Here is a 19745-nt window from a genome sequence, read left to right on the forward strand (position 1 = left end):
CTCAACCCGTTGATGAATAAGAATGTTTAGACATGTTTTTTACCTGACAAAATAGCAAATAGAAGTAATGGTTCAATTAAGGCCATTTTGTCTTTCGAGACGACAAATTAATTTCCTGTTTTCCTGTCAAGAAAATAAACAGCACCTCAGAGGGAACCAACGAGGGCTAGGACAGTTTAGAGACCGACACCGCACATTAGTTCCTACCCCTCCGGTGTACGTCAGCCATACACATCAGGGTCATAGCCGTTCTCGGGGACAGGGGGGATTTAAACAGACAGAGAGGAGAGGACTGGTGGTCCCCGGAGCGGGAACAAGGCAGGCTTTGTGGTGATGAGGACGGAGGAGAGAGGCAGTTAGGTAGACGTATTACGCCAAGAGTCCATTTCCTGCCCTACGACCGACCGGTTCTAATGATGACGGCAGAGTTTGGGCAGCGGAGAATAAGATGACAATAATTATGATGTGAGTCCTACAGATACAGGCCTTCAAAGGCCTCGATAGGACATCTATGAAGTGTGACTGATGAAACAACTACTAAATATTTGTACTGTAGTATTCATTATTTGAATAGTTTTGACATTTCTGGTTAGGTCCAAATGTGTGTGTGGAGGAGGGATTTTTAAACCCTCGGCCCCGTTATTGTTGAACATGACCTTGTGTAACTCTCTGAGTACAGTATGCCCCCTGCCCCCTCCCCCCAACACACACACACACACACACAAGACCCTGAATCACCATGAGCCAGGCACTTATCAGGAACACAGCAGTCAGGCGGACTCGGCCAAGCAGCACCATTAGATAATGTACATGCTCTCCTTGTTCTTGAAGGCAGATTATAATCTTAGATAGATTTAGAGCTAAATTAGAGATTAGCGACAGCTAGTCCTGTCGGAGGATTAGACCCTTGGACCGTCCTGGGGTCTCACAACACCAGATCATGTTTAAATTAGATCACATTATATCAATCACATTATTTAGACCACCAGCTCAGTGACCCTGAGATTGGGAGGTTGGGGGTTCAACCCCCAGATGAGTCATACATACCAAAGACTCTAAAAAATGGTACCCAATGCCTCACTGCTTGGCACTCAGCATCAAGGGTTGGATTGGGGGTAAGTCCCTGTGACATTCTAGCGTCATGTCCAGGAGGTGCACTTGTACCTCAAGCTGCCTCACGCTAAGGAACCACGAGATAGGCTATGGGTCACTAGGCTCGAGAACCATCGGTTTTCAAGGCTACTGTACTTACTTACTGTACATTAGAGTAATAAACCATAAACAGTAAAAGTACAGAAACTTGGACACAAATGACTTCATACTATACTGTATGCAAGTGCATAATATATACAGTATTGTACATTGTGAGCCTTTCAAAGCTTGATCCCGAGCCAATAAGATAACCTCTTCCCTCCCTCCCCCTCTCCTCTCAGGATGTATTGGAAGGTGGTGATGTCAGTGATGCTGGCCGGCGTCCTATTCGCCGCCGGGGAGTCCCGGAAGACCCGCCCCCAGGGCTCCATCCCCTCGCCATACAAGGGCAACGGCAACACCTCAGACCGCCGCGCGCGCAACAAACACGAGGTGCTGGCGTCCAGCCAGGAGGCGCTGGTGGTCACCGAGCGCAAGTACCTGAAGAGCGATTGGTGCAAGACGCAGCCGCTGCGCCAGACGGTCAGCGAGGAGGGCTGCCTCGGCCGCACCGTCATCAACCGCTTCTGCTACGGCCAGTGCAACTCCTTCTACATCCCGCGCCACGTCAAGAAGGAGGCCGAGTCGTTCCAGTCCTGCGCCTTCTGCCGGCCGCACAAGTTCACCACGCTGACCGTGGAGCTGGACTGCCCCGACCTGCAGCCGCCCTTCCGCCATCGCAAGATCCAGCGGGTCAAGCAGTGCCGCTGCATATCGGTCAGCGTGGGCGAGGCGGGGAAACAGTGACCCGGGGCGGCGCGGCCCGGGGGGAGGGGGGGTGACTGGTCCGGTCGGTGGCGTAGGGGTGACTTGAGGACATGGGTTGTGGTGGCTGTGCTGCTGGGATACCCGGCTACTGTTAACCCCCATGTTCCTGCCACTACAACACCATTTCTGGGACGCTAGCTCTTCCAAACACCCCTTATTCCCCATACGACACCCAAGAGCACTATTCCTCTCACAAAAAGACCTTTTCTAAAAGATTTGAGTGTACAGTACGACAGTGAAAATAATGTTGGATGTGAACGACTTATACAACCACAAACACACACACACACACACACACACACAGAATGAGTGACAACTCCCAAGAGGCTGAGGACTAAGCGGATGTTTTGCGGTGAAGACTTGAGGAGGCATGGCCTGGTCTCTGCAAACACCACGGGTTGGACAATATGAGACGGCCGAGACGATTCCACACAGCACGCCGGAGACTGAAGGGTCATCAGCCCATGAGGACCAACTCTAGCAGTTCACCTGCCCCTTCACTCTACAGCCGTGTGATGGAGACAGCATGGAGAACTAATCTTCTGTCTCCATTGCCCCCCCCCCCCCCCCCCCCCCCTCCCACACACCACCGACCTCCCCGGAGTTGAAACTCTGCACTGACTTATGCTTGAGGGAGTCAGCCAGGCCTTCCCGAAAATGTCGGAAGGGGGGTCGATCCGTCTCTTCAGAGAGAGAGAGACCGGGTCGGTACAGGCACGTTCAGAAGATGGGTGCGTGACTGAAGTGCTGCAGAATGAGCTGAGGGCTGTGACCCACCCCCCCATACTGGGGTTGGCAGGTCAGACATGGCTCGGTGTTCCAGGATGGGACGTTCCAGCACGGTGGATTCAAATAGCGCTATATCGCTCTGTACAAACACATACGTCATTATTACTAGGCAGAACCTTATAGAGATTATATATCGAATAATGGTACATTACAAGAAAATGTATATATCTAAAGATATGAATAAATAATATACTAAATCTATTCAAAGTATTTGTGTTTGCGTGCTTTTGTCAGTGATTAACTATGGAAGAACCAATGGAAATGGTCAAATGAGGAATGGTCACATGAAACCAAATAAAATGCCGAAGTTTATTTTATTTTACATAAATTGCACGGTAATACTTTACATCGATAAAATCACAGAATAGCATTTTAATATATACAGTATAGCCTATTTTTGCAACGTAGTTATATGTTCAAGGGGCTTGGAATTTTGAAATGATTAAAAACACGCACACTCACGCACACACGCACACACACACACACACACACATAAATTAACATATCCTCATCTCAAACCCTCAACTGAGGTTGTCGTCTTGTCCTTGTACATCAACACTGAATGAGCCGTAAGTACATGATATTGCTTGGGGAAACAGATTGTGGTGTGAGTTGTGAGAGGTCTCTTGGTTGGGTCTGGGTGCGGGACGAGGCGATGCAGAAACAGGAGGCAGAAGTCCTCAGAGCAGGCAGGGAGGGAGGGAGGGAGGGAGGGAGGGGAGGGAGATGGTTCCTCCGAATGTTCCCGTCCAAAGTCTCAGCTGGTTGGACACAGTAGGACTTAGCTTAGTCTCTCCTCCTCCCATCCACTAACGGTCCACCACGTCGTCCAGAAGCTCCGTCAGATCTTCATACCCAGCTTGGCTTTCTGGAAAACACCACAGCAAACACACCTGGGTTCACACACCGTTCACACAGTGACAGGGTTTGCTCCTTACACACAGAGGTGAGGTGAAAACAGCATATCATTTGAATTAGAATTTCATGAGGTGGTTTATTTGTCAGGGGTGGTTTTACTTATCTTATGACCATAATATGGCTAGAATAAAATGATTACTCATGCTCCTCATACAGTAAAAACCAGCAGTGAAATAAGACAACCCTGAATTTTTTTTTGCAGAAGACATCCAGGGAAGAACAGATGGAGTGAAGAAGTGTAGCTGGACATGGAGAGAGGAGAGGAAGGAAGGGATATACGCACTATTCCAGACGCTTGTTTGGGTTTCACGCTGTAGGTGGCCTTCTCCTTCGCCTGTCTGATACACTCCTCTGCCGCCTTCAACCTGGAACACACACAACACACACCGCGATGACCATACGCCACGTATATTGCAACACGCTACACAACACCAGGTCAAAACATTGCAGGCGAGATATTGTCAGCGCATCGACACGAGACTGCAAACAGAATACAGAAAAACATCTTCCTTCTATACACCCTTCGCCGCGGTATGGGCTGCCTTTCTCACGACAGGCGCGGTAGCGTAGCCGCCGGCGTCGGAGCTGCGCGCTGTCCGACAGGGCGGCAGACGGGGTGGACTGAAGCACACGCTCGTTTGTGCTGACCACAGCTGCGCTCGTTTGTGCCGGAGATGGGGGGGGGGTGATGTGGTTTGGTGCTGCTGTGGCCGACGGTGCGGGCGGGCTGACCTCTGACAGGTAGGGTACCGATCCCTGGTACCGGGGGCTTACCGGCTGGCCGCTTACCGGGCCTGTCGCAGTACCACAGGAGACGGGTCAGACGCCGAAAAACAACTCTAATCCTGCACTGGTTTAATACTGCCTTGGTACCAGCTCCCTCACAACACGCACACACACACACACGGCTCAAAACACACTCCTCTGCGGTCCCAACACACACAGTCCCTCCTCCAACTCTAACCCTGGAGGGCAAAGGGACGGAGCATCCAAACATGTGCGGGTCACGAGTATAATCGCTCTTAAATCCCAATCCATCACATCACAATGGAGGAGATTCTTGCACCAATGATTAGAAGGACTGTTTTTGTTTTTTTTAAGTTATTTTATGCTTTGGCACCATTTTGTCTGTTGATGCATGTACCCTGTGTTGTGTACATGTATGTACAGTATGCATGTATGTATGCATGCATGCATGTATGTATGTATGCATGTAGCCTTCTTGGCCAGGGCTCACTTGTAAAATATGTTGATCTCAATGTGATTTTTCTCTGGTTAAATAAATAATCATTAAAAATAACATATGCATGCACACGCACACACGCTGGGAGAGAAGGGCCTATAATACAAGCCTAGCCATCCTTGAGAGAGAGAGAGAGAGAGAGAGAGAGAGAGAGAGAGAGACACTAATAGCTCCTGACAGATCGCTGTGTAGAAATAGTAGTTGGATCTCTGTGGTTGGGAGCTCTCCAGTCCGTCATGCACCACACACTGACAGACAGACAGACATCACTCCCCTGACAGACAGACAGACAGACATCACTCCCCTGACAGACAGACGATCACTCCCCTGACTCACAGCGACCCCACCCCTGACAGACAGACGGACAGACAGACATCACTCCCCTGACAGACAGACGATCACTCCCCTGACTCACAGCGACCCCACCCCTGACAGACAGACGGACAGACAGACGAAGGAGAGAGAGAAAGGAGTTGGGAGAGAGGAGAGACTGAGGAGGTTGAGGGAGAGAAAGGAGGGAGCGAGGAGAGAGGGAGGAGGAGGGAGAGAAAGGAGGAGTGAGAGGGAGAGAGGGAGGAGGAGGGAGAGAAAGGAGGAGGGAGAGAGGAGAGAGGGAGGAGGGAGAGAAAGGAGGAGTGAGGGAAGGAGAGGAAGCAGGAGGCAGTGCAGAGAGAGAGGATGGAGAGGGAAGAGGGAGAGGGGAGAGAGGGAGGAGGAGGCAGAGAGGAGAGGGAGGTGAAGGCAGAGAGGAGAGAGGAAGAGGGGAGAGAGGGAGAAGGAGGCAGAGGAGAGAGGGAGGATGGAGAGGGAAGAGGGAGAGGGGAGAGAGGGAGAAGGAGGCAGAGAGGGAGGATGGAGATGGAAGAGGGAGAGGGGAGAGAGGGAGAAGGAGGCAGAGAGGGAGGATGGAGAGGGAAGAGGGAGAGGGGGAGAAGGAGGCAGAGGAGAGAGGGTGGAGGAGGAGTAGGAGGGAGGAGGAAAAGGCCGGAGCGAGTGTGAGGAGACAGAGGGGGGCAGGGGTACTGGGAGAGAGAGAGAGGTTGGGTATTGGAGTGTGAGGAGACAGAGGGGGGCAGGGGAACTGGGAGAGAGAGAGAGAGGTTGGGTATTGGAGTGTGAGGAGACAGAGGGGGGCAGGGGAACTGGGAGAGAGAGAGAGAGAGGTTGGGTAGTGTGAGGAGACAGAGGGGGGCAGGGGAACTGGGAGAGAGAGAGAGGTTGGGTAGTGTGAGGAGACAGAGGGGGGCAGGGGAACTGGGAGAGAGAGAGAGGTTGGGTAGTGTGAGGAGACAGAGGGGGGCAGGGGTACTGGGAGAGAGAGAGAGGTTGGGTAGTGTGAGGAGACAGAGGGGGGCAGGGGAACTGGGAGAGAGAGAGAGGTTGGGTATTGGAGTGTGAGGAGACAGAGGGGGGCAGGGGTACTGGGAGAGAGAGAGAGGTTGGGTATTGGAGTGTGAGGAGACAGAGGGGGGCAGGGGTACTGGGAGAGAGAGAGAGAGAGGTTGGGTATTGGAGTGTGAATGCAGGGAGGAGAGAACGAGAACCCTGTGTGTTGTGTTGTCTCTCATTTCCCGGGACTCCAAAACATCAAAAGCAACAGATTTTCCACAGAACCATAATTGGCAATGTCTCTGCTTTGAGTAGCTGGATTTGACACCAGAGGAAAGGTCTGTGGTCTGTAAAAAAAAAAAAAAAAAAAAAAAAAAAAAAAACTGATAAGGGGTGTGTGTATGTACAGTATGTACCGTGTGTTTGTGTGTGTGTGTGTGTGTGTGTGTGTATACGGGGCTGGCTCTAGACTTTTGGAGGACCTAGGCAACATTTTCTGCGGAGGGCCCCCTTTTGAGATAAGTCCTACCCACCATCAGGCAATAAAGACTGAGGTGCAATTAACCCATTGTAACGGCTATCAGCAGCATCAATGACGCACATGAAATGACCGGAGTATCACATTCGGTTGGGGCCCCAGCCAATCATATCAATCTATCGTTGGAGGAGAGGGGGCCAAAATCTGTGATTGAATACAGTATCTAATGAGAACATTGACACTTTTTAGAGAGTAAAAACATTTTTTTAAATCACGAGGCCGGAGGCCTGAGGCATAGGGAAGGGGGGTCCTGTGTGTGTTGAAGTGTTCATGTGATCGTCTGTAGAGTGGCGGTCCTGTGTGTGTTCAGTGGTCATGTGATCGTCTGTCGTGGCTGTGCGCTGCACGTGTGTTTTCGACCGTAAAAAGCGATCAGAGAGAATCTGGTCAACGGGATCTTCACCACAACCGTCTGGGAACACCACAGTGAAGAAGGCTCACCTATTCTTTATTTTAAATTTGCCATTTAATATTTTTTTAAATCTCACCTTTGCTTTTGTTGTTTTTTTTGTTTGTTGTTGTTTTTTTTTACAAAAAATGGACCCAAGTCTCATTTTGCAAGTGGGCCCAGCTTCCAGACAGCCTATACTACTAAAGTGCAGCGCAGTTCTGGCTGCAGTCTGGAGAACAGTCTGATACGCATTACCGGTTGACACACGTACAGCGGGGCTGGTTATTGGCCCTGTTCCTCGCTCTGATAGATGAGGTGGGAAGACGAGGTCAGTGGATGATGGAAATACTCCATGATGATGAGTGAAGGCTTAGCCTTATAAACCCTGAGTTATTCCATCTCCTCCGGGGAGGGAGTTGTTTCCAGTTCAACTTGCTTCCAGAGGGGGGCGGGGTGAGGAAGGCGGGGGGGAGGGTGGACCTTAAGAAACACTTGGATGTAGATCTCTTCAGAAAAGCCAAAAGAAAACATTGGTTTGAGGAGATAGGGGAAAAGGGGAGATGAATTTGTCTGCTAAGTGCTCTCCATTCCTCCCTCTCTCGCTGTCTTTCTCCCTCTTTCTTCCTTGATATGGACCCCCCCCCCGGCCTCCCCCTTCCCCGACCATGCGAACGCTCCCAGTCGGGTGTTTAGACAGAGCAGAGTTATGAGTCGCTGGTCGGAGGCAGCCAGGACTGAGACACGCAGACAGACATGAGCTAGTCAGTGAGTCGCTACCGTACCACCAGGGTTATTAACAGCACACTGAAGCAACAGATACAGTCAAGAGAGAAAGAGAGAAACACTGGACTATGGGACTCTGCTCCGTGTCTGTGATAGGATGGTGGAGTGAACTTGAGCTTAGTAGGATAAGGCTGGAGGTCTGTGTGTGTGTGTGTGTGTGTGTGTGTGTGTGTGTGCGTCTCCCTTTCTCCCTCTCTCTGCGGACCCAGGCACCAGCCAGGTCCAAATAAGGCCCGACTCTCTGCAGGGTCACGCTCTGTTCCAGAACCTTCTCCCCGTCTGCCTGTCTAATAACTGAGGCAGTAGGAGAGACACATCCTGACAATTAGCAGGGTGGGAGATGAGGGTCCCTCGGCTGTGAAGGTTTAACATGAGCAGTCACACACCGAGCGTTTTCGCAGACGGAGTGTGTGTGTGTGTGTGTGTGTGTCAGTGAGCATGTGAGTGGCAGGGGGAGACAAAGCAAGGATGTGTGTGTGCGTGTGTGTGTGTGTGTTCTGAGGTGAGCTGGGTCAGAGACGAACACTGGCAGCCTGTCTCCTCTCTGTATCGGAGGTGTCTGGATGGCTGCTATGATTTCTCCACTCCTCCTCCCCCTCCTCCTCCTCCTCCCCCTCCTCCTCCCTCGAAAAGGTTCAGGTTGACTGAGAGACCGAGACACATCCTGGACTTCAAAGAACAAACGCAGACACTGGTTGGTCACAATTATTTCTCTGAGAGACACAACAGAGACATCTACATGGACCGCAAAAATCCGACTGTTGTGTTGTGTTAAAGAGCATAGCGTGATTAATGACTCATGGCCACATTATGTTCCCTCTGGAGAAACCTGGAGGTTCTATGCCTGACAAAAAAGTTGCTACCGTATACCCTTTTAAGAGTTTATTTTTGAATTTTGCAAAAGCTTCAAGCTGTTATTTTTTACGGCTATAATACATGACAGACGCAGGTGGATACAACTTTTACAACAGGCCTCCTCTGCCCACTCGTCTGCCAGGTATCTTTCATGCCACCGACAAAATGGGAGATACTGGATGAGTGTGAGGTAGCAGAACGGGTGAGAGAGAGTCGTTTTGAAGAAATTTACTGACGGCAATGTCAGCGCGATTAAGCCGTACACTACATGTCTCAATAATGCGACCGAGATCGGAATACTCCATGTCTTAATTCGATTATTGCTTACTAGGACCTTTTTTCGGGTTAAGGTAATCAGAATCTGCTGTTTACATGGCAGTGTCTCATTCAGAGTATGACTTAATCGGGTTAATATCGGAATATTTCTGTCCATGTAAACGTAGTCACTGGCAAAGTTCAGTCACTGGGGTTCCTCACCAGACGGGCATTCAATCCAACCGTGTCCCACACTGCACAGCATCTGTATCATTAGCAAGCTGCATTCAGCTCATCATATATCACCACCAATGAATGATCGTCGTGCGTTTCATTAGTAGAATTAGAAAGTGCTCGGGGTGGAATGGCGCAGCAAGTATACAACATACGAGCATGGGCGTGGCCTATGCACAGTTGGGCGTGGCCTATGCACAGTCCTGAACCCCTGGTAAAAAATAAGAGAAAAAAGGAGTGGGTTCAGAGAAGTAGCAGCGTCTAGCGCTCTGTCCACCGTCCTGGCCTCGCCTCCTGCCCATGCAGAACTAATGGCCCCTGGTCAGAGCCGACCGCTGGAACACAGGTCAGAGAGCCGGCAGGAAGCGGAGGCGCTGGGGACCTCCTGCGGTGCGGAGCGGGGGCGCATGCCGGAGACCGGTCGGAGAGAGGGGGACGCCGTGCCCCCCTCCTCCTCCACCTCCTCCTCCTCCGCTGTTTTCTTAAGAAACCACTTCCCTCCCCTCCACTGGGTAATGCCCTCCAACGATCCGCTTGGCGTCGGTCAGGTCGGCCGGGCTCACACACACACAAGCTGACGAGGCCTAGGGAGCCGGCGCATGTCCCCCCATGCCCTCCCCGCAGGTATCAGACAGCCTTAATCTAAACTGCGCGCTCATCTCTGCTGTAGATATAGAGTCGATAGACACGCTCTGTTGGCTGTGGTTTTCAAATGAATAATGTAGAAACCTCAGCAGCCTTATCTGCGGCTCATCGGACCACTGGAAGCTAACCATCCAAGACCAGGTCCTCTTCTCATTAGAGACTGGAGCACTAGCTATGGTTCAGAGAACACACACACACACACACACACACACACACACACACCTCTCTGAGGGAACGGGGACGAGGCAGATAGCATCTAATATTGACCATATGGGCCACGTTATGGGAAAGTGGCGTTTCAAAGATGCGTCGAGCTACAGCGGTAGAATACTAATGGCACAGCAGGCGGACCTCACAAAGCTAGAGTGGAGCCGAGCGGGCCTCTGTCTGGACCGGACCAGGCTGATCTGTCTAGGAGCCAGAACCAGGTCGTCTGGGACCCCCGCTCTCTGGTGAAGCTGGGTGAGATGATCCAGGCTGGGGAGGGGGGGATCTCTGATTGTACTGTACGGTATACTGTATGGATCGGATAAGAGTTTACTGCGGCACGGGACATTGTAGTTGCCGCACGGGTCTTTCAGTAAGGCCCGCGGGCTCCTCAGACACCACAGAGAAACAGGATCCGGGTTGAGCGTCTCATCTGAGAGGCTGCGGTCTGTGCTCGCCTGTTTAATATTTGAATTACAGAGCTCAGCTAACCAACTAACCATAGCTTCACACCTCTGTGGAGAAACCCGACTCTGCTTTGATGTTTTAAACGGGGGGGGGCTGCTCAGGGGTGTGTGTTAATGTGTATGACATGTGTGTGTGTGTAATGTGTGCTTAAGTGCAAGAGTGTGTGTGTAAATGTGCTTGCATGCATGCACGTGTGTGTGTGTGTGTATGGAGGGGGGGGAAGGGAAGATTAATCTCTGGCTGCAGGAGTAGCTAATGTGAGGAATTGTGCCGCGTCCACCTTCCCTTGTCACAACAAAGGCCTTCTCCATCACTCACCCGGAGGTGTAACAAATCTGACCTCAGTCAAACTGCCCTGTTTCCAGCCAGCCCTGATAGATAGCCTGCCAGGGAGGGGAAGAGATTCCAGAGAGGAGTGGAGGAGAGGAGGGGGAGGGGGGGGGGGCTGAGAGAGAGAGAGAGACCAGTCATATTCTCCTTAAGCAAAGGGATTAACGGTAATAAATGTTGAGGCGTAGAGAGGGGATGGTGTGCCCAGGTATGCGAGTTGACGCCGTATTAAATTAAACCGCTGTCGGTGGTGTACACGGACGGACGGACGAGACAAAAAAATCCTCGTCTCTCACGCAGAAAGACGGAATTTCTGCACTTAGTCAAGAGCCTATGAGACGCCCTGGTAATGCTGACGCCATGTCCGCTGATCCGCGGGATGAATTGCCTCCCAAAATGCACCCCGTGAACTGGCAGAGGGGGGAAACACACGGTTAGTGTAGCTTAGATCCTGACAGATCGCGATGTATTTAACGGTTGGACGCATCATACTAGCATTCCTGATGGACGGGCCGGGGGAAGTGAGAGGTATCTGTGCGCAGTCTTCCGCTATAAAGGTGAGATCATAGACAGGTTTCTCAAGCTTTTCATCCCCCGGCCCACAAAATAACGCTGCCAGAGACTCGAGAACTTTCCTGGAGGCGTCGGAAGGATAAAAACAGACGTGCGCACACACACACGGGCGCGCGCCAACAGGCTATTCAAACACGGTTATAACACAATAGCCCAACAACCATAATATTAATTTATATAATTTATTTTGGAGACCACTCAGAGATTATCCTCCATGTTCAGTCCAGATCTGTAGTTATTTTTAATGTATGCCAGTGCTGAGGACGTTCTTTTACATACTCTTAAGTGGGGAGATCCAAACGGCATCAGTGCATCCACTGCAGCCTTGGATAGCTGTGTGCAATCGAGAATTCAACCTGCCACGGACCATGATGGTACAATTCCACACATCCGTCATCGAGTCCATCCTCACCTTCTCCATCACCACCTGGTTCGCCGCCGCTACAGTCAAAGACACGACTAATTTACGGCGGGCGATACGCTTGGCGGAGAGGGTGATGGACTGCGCTCTGCCCTCCCTCCAGGCCCTGCATGACTCCAGGGCGCTGAAACGGGCCAGGAAGATCATGAGCGACCCCTCCCACCTGGGCTAGGGCCTCTGCACAGCGCTCTCCTCTGGCAGGAGGCTGCGCTCGTCAAAGACGAACTGTAAAACTGTTAGTCACAAGAAGAGCTTTTTTCCCCTCGGCCATCAGCATTATCAACAAGGCTCCCCTCTGACTCGCCCCTGTCCCCTGGAATTGTTGCACTATACTGACTACTGCACTGTCTTTTTGTAGGCCGAAAGTACTGCTAGTCTTGCACCAGTCATACAATACAGTTTGTATTTTTGCACTGTCCTGTCCTTGCACTGGTCTATTGTTGTGTTGTTGTTGGCTCCACAATGTTACAAAAATTCCTATGGATGTCAAGTACAAATAGCAATAAAATAATTCTGATTCTCAGATTCAATTATGGTTAAAGTGGGCTATTTGTCATCATTTTAAAGTTGTATTTCACACATTCTGGAAAAAATCTGCATTGTATTTTAAATGTACTTTTTTTTTTTTTTTAAACCTTTCATAACAATAATGGTTAAAATGGGCTATTTTGAATTGTTTTTAATTTGTATTTCACACATTCTGGAAATCATCTTGCGACCCCCCCCCCCCCCCTTCAGTGTCTTGCGACCCCCACTTTGGGAACCCCTGGGCTACATGTGAGCAGTATCCCACATCAACATTGAGAGGCTGTGGTGCTTGCCCAGCCGGAAGGGTTGGGCAATTGGGGTGAAATCCAGCAGGGCAAATATGGAAAACCAGTCTTTAATCTTTTTCATGACTTGCAGGCAGAAAACCATAATGGTTGAAGACCTGTACAAAGAGAGAGGGCTGAATGGAGTTGTGCTGTACCTGTCCTGTAGAATCAGCTTGTTCTCTTTCTTCCACAGGTCTTTGAAGTCTGAGGAGAAGTCGTGCCACACGGCGAAGAAAGTATGTGGGGAAACCTCCTTCTCTCCCATCTTGGGTTTCACAGAGAAGAACGTCGTCAGCTCCAGGAAGCTACAGACCCCCAAAAAAGACGAAAAGAACGTTGGTGCCAGAAACAATTTACAAGCGAAATAACAAATGTCTCTGAAGAACACAACAGCCATTATGCCCTGTCAAATACATAATGCAACACTTACTTCCACAACTATGTCCACAAAAGTACAAAGCGGTGTTATAAGCTGTTTAATGTTGCGCTGTCAGCTGAAGTGCTGATGTGACGCTTGTTGGATGACAACACTGTTTCAACCAAGAGTTTAAAGACAACAGAAATGGGAGCCATAATCTATAGCTGGTCTTATTGGATTCTTTAACTCAATTAAATACTTCTGGAGTGTTTTGTAAGCACATCATGGCCCAGCTGTGTGGGCGTGACTAGAACAAACACGCACAGAACATCCTAGTGTCCACAAGACTGGACTAATGTACAGTATACTGTACATTAGTCCATCCATGTACACTGTAGACAACGTTCCTTCACCCTATCCCTTCAATATTAAAAGGTGCCAGGGAACATTTTTATGTACACAAATCATAAAAAAAAAACATCCACAGAGCTTTATGAAAGGTGGCGAATAAAAGTATTGCTTTTCCCCAAAAATTATGAATTTAGTCCTTTAAAAAAAATAAAAATAATTATTGATGGGTCTGAAATGAATATTGTGTTAATCCTCGTCTGAAACGTGTGAGGTTTGGTTCCCACCGCTAACAAGGCTTGTGAGCCAATGGTATTACGTCGGTACCACGCGCCATCACTGACGGAATCCGTAATACGATCGGCTCATGAGCCTTGTTACCGTTAAAAAACGTCTACATACAAATATCTATAGCACCTTTAAATCCGATTTTCCCACAGTGACAGTGAAAGCAGAGAAGGTTCTTACATCTTGTGGGTCTCACTGAGCTTCGTCTCCTGAGCCTCCAGTTGGGATTTAGCTGGTGAAGAGAAACACATGAAGAGGGAATTCAGACACGCATGCCAAGACGTACCAAACCACAGGACGGATGCATGAGAGGGGCGAGATTTTATAGGTGTGAGGAGTCAATTATTTAGGAGTCAGGTGTGCGTGTGTGTGCGTGTGTGTGTCGGAGGGAGATGCCCTATGTACACTTTCTCCAATCTGCTATATAAGAAATGTAACCCCCCCCCCCCACACACACACTGATCACATCCATGGACCCCCGTCTGCTCCTGTTCCAGCTTTCATCCAGGCCCCAGCCATAACAACCCACCCCAGCTTCCCTCCACCTCCTTCCCAGGGAGGCAGGGGATCACGGGGGCCAGGCGAGACATGAGGCACCCCCTCTCCCTGATCTACAGCCCTCCCTACCCAGGGAATATCAAATCAGGCCCGGGTAATTGAAGCCAGAGCCACATCTGAGCTCTACAGACATGTCTGATGTGGAGATCTGTGGCTTCCAACACTAAATCTCCCTATTGATCTCCTAGCACGAGGCACCTTGTTGCGCGACAGTTAATCAGAGGAGGAACGCCAAGGTGAAGGATTCTGAAGTTGTGGGGCTAATTGCTGGTTGCTGTTGTAATGTGCTTTATTGCAAAATGAGATTGACAGGTTTTTATGAGTCATAATCCGTCAAATAACTGGATGCTAGGTTCACACACAACGGTATGTTTTCTCATAGCCTGTAACTGAGGTATTGAGCTGTGATTAGTTTGTGTGCGAAGTCTAGTCGGTATGTTTTCACTGGAGAGACAAAGTCCTGATTCCTCCTGGAAGACTACACGCTCAAAACTCGAAAAGCCTGGAACCAATGTGAACGCTACCAAAAAAAAACCCTGGAAGTATTACATTATTGTCACGGGACATCGATGAAAAACAGACGCGACAGAAGTCAAAACTCCCGAAAACACAAAGTGTCCTTTCTTCGAACGTTCCTGTCCGGGAAAAGTGAGAATGCGATGGAAACAGTAGAAGAACAGAAGTGGCCGGGGTGAAGCGGGTGCCCTAGACAAAACACGGCCGCTCCGCCGGGGTCTGCTTACGCTGGAAGCCTCACAGCGGAGCGCGGCGGCCCGCTCGGTCGGGCGGCGGGGTTTCCGCGGTCGGCTGGGGACCGCTGGAGCGGACTGGGCTGGCCTCGGCCCCCGGGATTGCAGACGGGCCCCGCCCGGCGGTGGCGGCTAGATATGACAGGGCCTGTCAAACAAGCAGGCCTTGCTGAGATGAGTCTGGAGTCTGCTGGTCCTGGTGGCGTGTCGCCCCGGACCGTTGGAGGGGGGGAGGCGGCCACACGGAGATCAAACGGCCCCCTCTAACCTCCCCTGTCTGCATCCCCTGTACAGGAGACTCCCACCAAGACAGCACTGTGTGTGTGTGTGTGTGTGTGTGTGTGTGCGTGCTTACTGGTCTGTCTGCATCCCCTGTACAGGAGACTCCCACCAAGACAGCACTGTGTGTGTGTGTGTGTGTGTGTGTGTGTGTGTGTGTGCGTGCTTACTGGTCTGTCTGCATCCCCTGTACAGGAGACTCCCACCAAGACAGCACTGTGTGTGTGTGTGTGTGTGTGCTTACTGGTGTGTCTGCAGGGGTGTATGCTTATCGGTGTGTGTGTGTGTGTGTGTGTGTGTGTGTGTGTGTGCTTACTGGTGTGTCTGCAGGGGTGTATGCTTATCGGTGTGTGTGTGTGTGTGTGCGCGCGTGCGTGCGTGAACGCGGGGCGAAGCCTGTGCTACATGTGCAACAGTTTAAAAGCCCATTTGAATATGAAGTGCTCTGCGTCCTGAGGCTCGCGGGACCTCAGAACGCTCCCCCTGGTTATTACCCAACGTGCACTTCTTCAACCAGCCGGACACACTAAAACAAACAGTTACAAAACAAAACGGGGGAAAAATGACACGCGAGTCAATAAGATGTGTGTGGCTGTTTGTTTGGCTGTCAGAGTTTGATCTTCTCAGGCTCGGAGGAGGTACTGGAGGGACTCTGGAGAGGGCTGAGGGGTAAACATCACCCCCTCCTCGCCGAGTCATCAACACCCCGTGTTTATTTAGCTTCTCTGACATGCTTACAGTGAGAGAGAGAGAGAGAGAGAGAGAGAGAGAGAGAGAGAGAGGAAGAGAGAGAGACAGTAGTAAAGACAGCACGAGAGAATGTGACAGGAAGTGATGGATGATTTGATAGAGACAAAAACAGAGGGAGTGTGACAAAGATCAGTGACAATACAAGAGGGGGGAGACAGGGTTTCCGGGGAGCAGATCAGGGGACAGATCCAGGGGTGCTCACTGACAATTTGGCCCAGTTGTGGGGAAGAGGCTCTCTCTGGTGTGTGTGTGTGTGGAGGCAGACTTGGGGATAGCGCACATGTGTGTGTGTGTGTGTGCGTGTGTTTACAGGGTGTGTGGAGTCAGAGGAAGATGGGGGGGGGGGGGGGTAGTGTGTGGTTGTGTGGGTTGGGATCTGAGGTTTGGTGATGTGACTGAAGAGTGGTTAAAGTGGAGGTAGTGCTTATGGGGGGGGGGGGGGGGGGGTTGAGTGTACAACTCAAAGGTTAAAGCCCGTCACCCCCCCTCAGCCCCTCCCCCAGTCTCCCAAGGTCCTCACGGGTCACCTTCCCAGATTATCGTCCAGGCAGGGTTACCCCGGGTCACGAGGCCACGACACATTATCCAAACGCGTTAAGTGGCGAGGCAGCAGCAGCATCCTTAACTGGCTAATCGCAGCCAGACCACCACGCACACACACACTCACTCACACACACACACTCACAGAGCCAGGATGCCATTGTCAGTTTGATGAATACGTCCGCGGGATAGGTGGATGTCAGTGAATCCCCGTTTAAGTTCCCCTGTTTAAGAGGTCACCGACCAAAACCCTTTGAGGAAACAGAAGGCCAGGAATGCCGGGAATGCCGTTGAATTTGCGCAATCGAGACGGGAATTGGGGAGATAACGAATCGAAGGTCAACTCTGCGCGAGCAAACGCCATCGGGACAGGATTCAGGTTCAAATATCGACGGCCGACTTCTTCAGACGGGAAAGGGAGGGATGCCAGTCTGTCTGGCATAAACGTGGGTGCGCAGCGCCAGTGTAAGGAGCGTGCGTGTGTGTGCCTACATATGTATGGCGAGCTATGCCTTTCATGTCCCACCACACATGTACTGCAACATCAATGGATTGCAACATCAAAAAACGAGAGTCTGGCTAACTGAGAACAGCTCTGGACTCTATTCACCCCCCCTACCCACCACCCCCCCCACCACCACCCCCCTCTGCTACAAATCTTAATACTTCAGTGATGGTGTCATACGCTCGGGCTGCTGAGCAGACTCGAGGAGAGGAACCAACCTGTTTGAGTACACGCACGCGTGTCTGTAGTTGAAACAACAGTAGCCAGCTGAGTGTGTAATGTGCTTCTTCAGTTCAGTAGAGCGCTGCTCGCTCACACACACACACACACACACACACACACACACACACACTCCTGGATCCTCGCTCAGACAGTCTGGGCCGTCCTGTCCAGTCCATTAGTCAGACTGCAGACTCCTTCCTCTTATAAACACTGGACAGCTCACCGGTCGTGAGCTACTGGAGTCAGCTCCACGTGTGCCTGGTTCCCTAGTTGTACCCTCATGAACAGGACGAGCCCCAGACATTTTGTGTAAGAAGTGTGTGTGTGTGTGTCTCGGCTCACCCTCGCCGAGGAACTCCTCCATCTTGTCCTTGAAGGGCTGCAGATGTTCCTCCTCCGACACCTTGCACACCTTCTCCACCTCCGAGGTGCACGCTGAAAGCACAGGACAAGGCCGGGGTCAGCGTCAGAGGAGATCCGCTAGAGAGCCAGGTCATGGGTCATCTGTCACTCTTCACGCTCGCTGCAGTTCTCACAGAGAGCCGTATCATTTTCAAAACACAATGTAAAATAAATCGCGCATGTTTGTCATATGCACGCGGTACGGGCAGCATCATAAATTGCTTACTGTAGCCGTCCTCAACATGGGGTTCAAACCTGCAACCTTGAGATTAATAAGATAGATGAGTACTGTATCATGCTCTACCAGAGAGAGAGAGAGAGAGAGAGAGAGAGCGAGAGAGCAGCTATACATTTTTTCCCATCTAATGTCTCTTTTATCTCTCACACCACTAACATCATTCTTCAAGAGGAATATGCGATGGGCTTCCTTCAAGATGGGCTGTGTAACTTTATATCTGTTTGACAGATGAGTGTTACACGGATGGGGCAGTTTCTGTGACGGAATGTTTCGGCAAAGCCAATAAGTCAATTACATTCCACTCCATTCACCTGTGACCCCCCCTCAAAGCACGCACGCACACACGCACACACACACCCACACACACACCCACACACACACCCACACACACAGAGACCATTCACTGAAAGAAGACTGATGCCCTCAATCCCAGAATTCTGGAACTTCCGTGACGTTCCGAGAGTCACGCAACAATCAGTGGCCATGATGGATTAGAACTCTCCCTGTCTGGCCTGGCCTGGTGCCAATCTAAATGCCATCTGGACTATTACAGACCACTTAGTTGACCTGACCGAGGCAGGGCCACATAGTTGAGTTTGCCTAGTTAACATACAGCCCCAGCCCCTAGCCTCGACCAGAGCCTCGACCTCAGCTTTAGCCGCTAGCCTCGGCCCCAGACCACCAGCCTCTGTTCCCAGGCCCAGGCCAGACGACCTGAGAGGTCTGGATGGTTCATAATGTACCAGCAGATTAGAAATATATTTTGGCCCTAAACAATTCAGGGCTTTATAAACCAACAGCAGTATTCTAAGTAAACCTGACACTTACCTGACAGTAAGTCAATTATTTGACAGTCAGGAAGCCAGTGTAAGGACCTCAGAACTGGTGTGATGTGGTTCACTTTCTTAGCCTTAGAGAGGACTCAAGCAGCAGCGTTCTGAATCAGCTGCAGCTGTCTGATCAATTTTTTAGAGAGACCTGTAAACACACCGTTACAGTAGTCGAGTCTACTGAAGATAGTTTTTCCAGATCCTTCTGAGACATAAATTCTTTAATCCTTGATATATTCTTCAGGTGATAGTGGGCTGACTTCGTAATTGTCTTAATGTGAATGTTGAAATTCAGACTCAGATTCAGACTCCATGACTACACCAAGATTTGTTGAACAGACACCAGTCTCTCTTCCAGCCCCAGCCTCAGCCCCAGCCTCAGCCCCAGCCCCCGGTCCAGCCCCAGGTCCAGCCCCAGGTCAAGCCCCCAGCCTCAGCCCCAGCCCCAGGTCCAGCCCCCAGCCTCAGCCCCAGCCCCAGCCCCAGGTCAAGCCCCCAGCCTCAGCCCCAGCCCCAGGTCAAGCCCCCAGCCTCAGCCCCAGCCCCAGGTCCAGCCCCCAGCCTCAGCCCCAGCCCCAGCCCCAGGTCAAGCCCCCAGCCTCAGCCCCAGCCCCAGGTCCAGCCCCCAGCCTCAGCCCCAGCCCCAGGTCCAGCCCCCAGCCTCAGCCCCAGCCCCAGGTCAAGCCCCCAGCCTCAGCCCCAGGTCCAGCCCTGTCTGTCAGTAGCCAATCTGCACATCTGCAGCAAGCATCCAGACATCATTGACCCAGATCACGGTGATAACAGATGGAACCACAGATATGGAAAGGACCGTCAAATGATGGGCATTCAAACTAGAGATGTCATTCAGCTGTTATTACAATGTGTTGAAATACAGAAATGGGGGAAGTGAAAGAACAGAGAGAGCGAGAGAGAGGGAGAGAGA

At 51.0% G+C, this 19745-nt stretch overlaps 2 protein-coding genes across 2 annotated transcripts in view; one reads left to right on the plus strand and one right to left on the minus strand.

Moving 5' to 3' along the window:
* Nucleotides 1-1434: 1434 nt before the first annotated feature.
* Nucleotides 1435-1938, plus strand: grem2b (gremlin 2, DAN family BMP antagonist b; the record flags this gene model as incomplete). Its single annotated transcript, XM_084459961.1, has 1 exon — nt 1435-1938. The coding sequence occupies one exon, from the start codon at nt 1435-1437 to the stop codon at nt 1936-1938; it is 504 nt and encodes a 167-aa protein (XP_084316087.1).
* A 1651-nt stretch (nt 1939-3589) lies between these two features.
* Nucleotides 3590-19745, minus strand: part of fmn2b (formin 2b) — a gene marked incomplete at both ends in the record, with an annotated part of 51870 nt that continues 35714 nt past the window's right edge. The window contains 5 exons of the mRNA XM_084459853.1: nt 3590-3616; nt 3950-4031; nt 12909-13058; nt 13928-13979; nt 17693-17785. Coding sequence (XP_084315979.1) covers nt 3590-3616; nt 3950-4031; nt 12909-13058; nt 13928-13979; nt 17693-17785 — 404 coding nt within the window. The remainder of the gene's footprint in view (nt 3617-3949; nt 4032-12908; nt 13059-13927; nt 13980-17692; nt 17786-19745) is intronic.

Source organism: Borostomias antarcticus (assembly GCF_949987555.1).
Source record: "Borostomias antarcticus genome assembly, chromosome: 29".
In the NCBI taxonomy this organism is placed as follows: Eukaryota; Metazoa; Chordata; class Actinopteri; order Stomiiformes; family Stomiidae; genus Borostomias; species Borostomias antarcticus.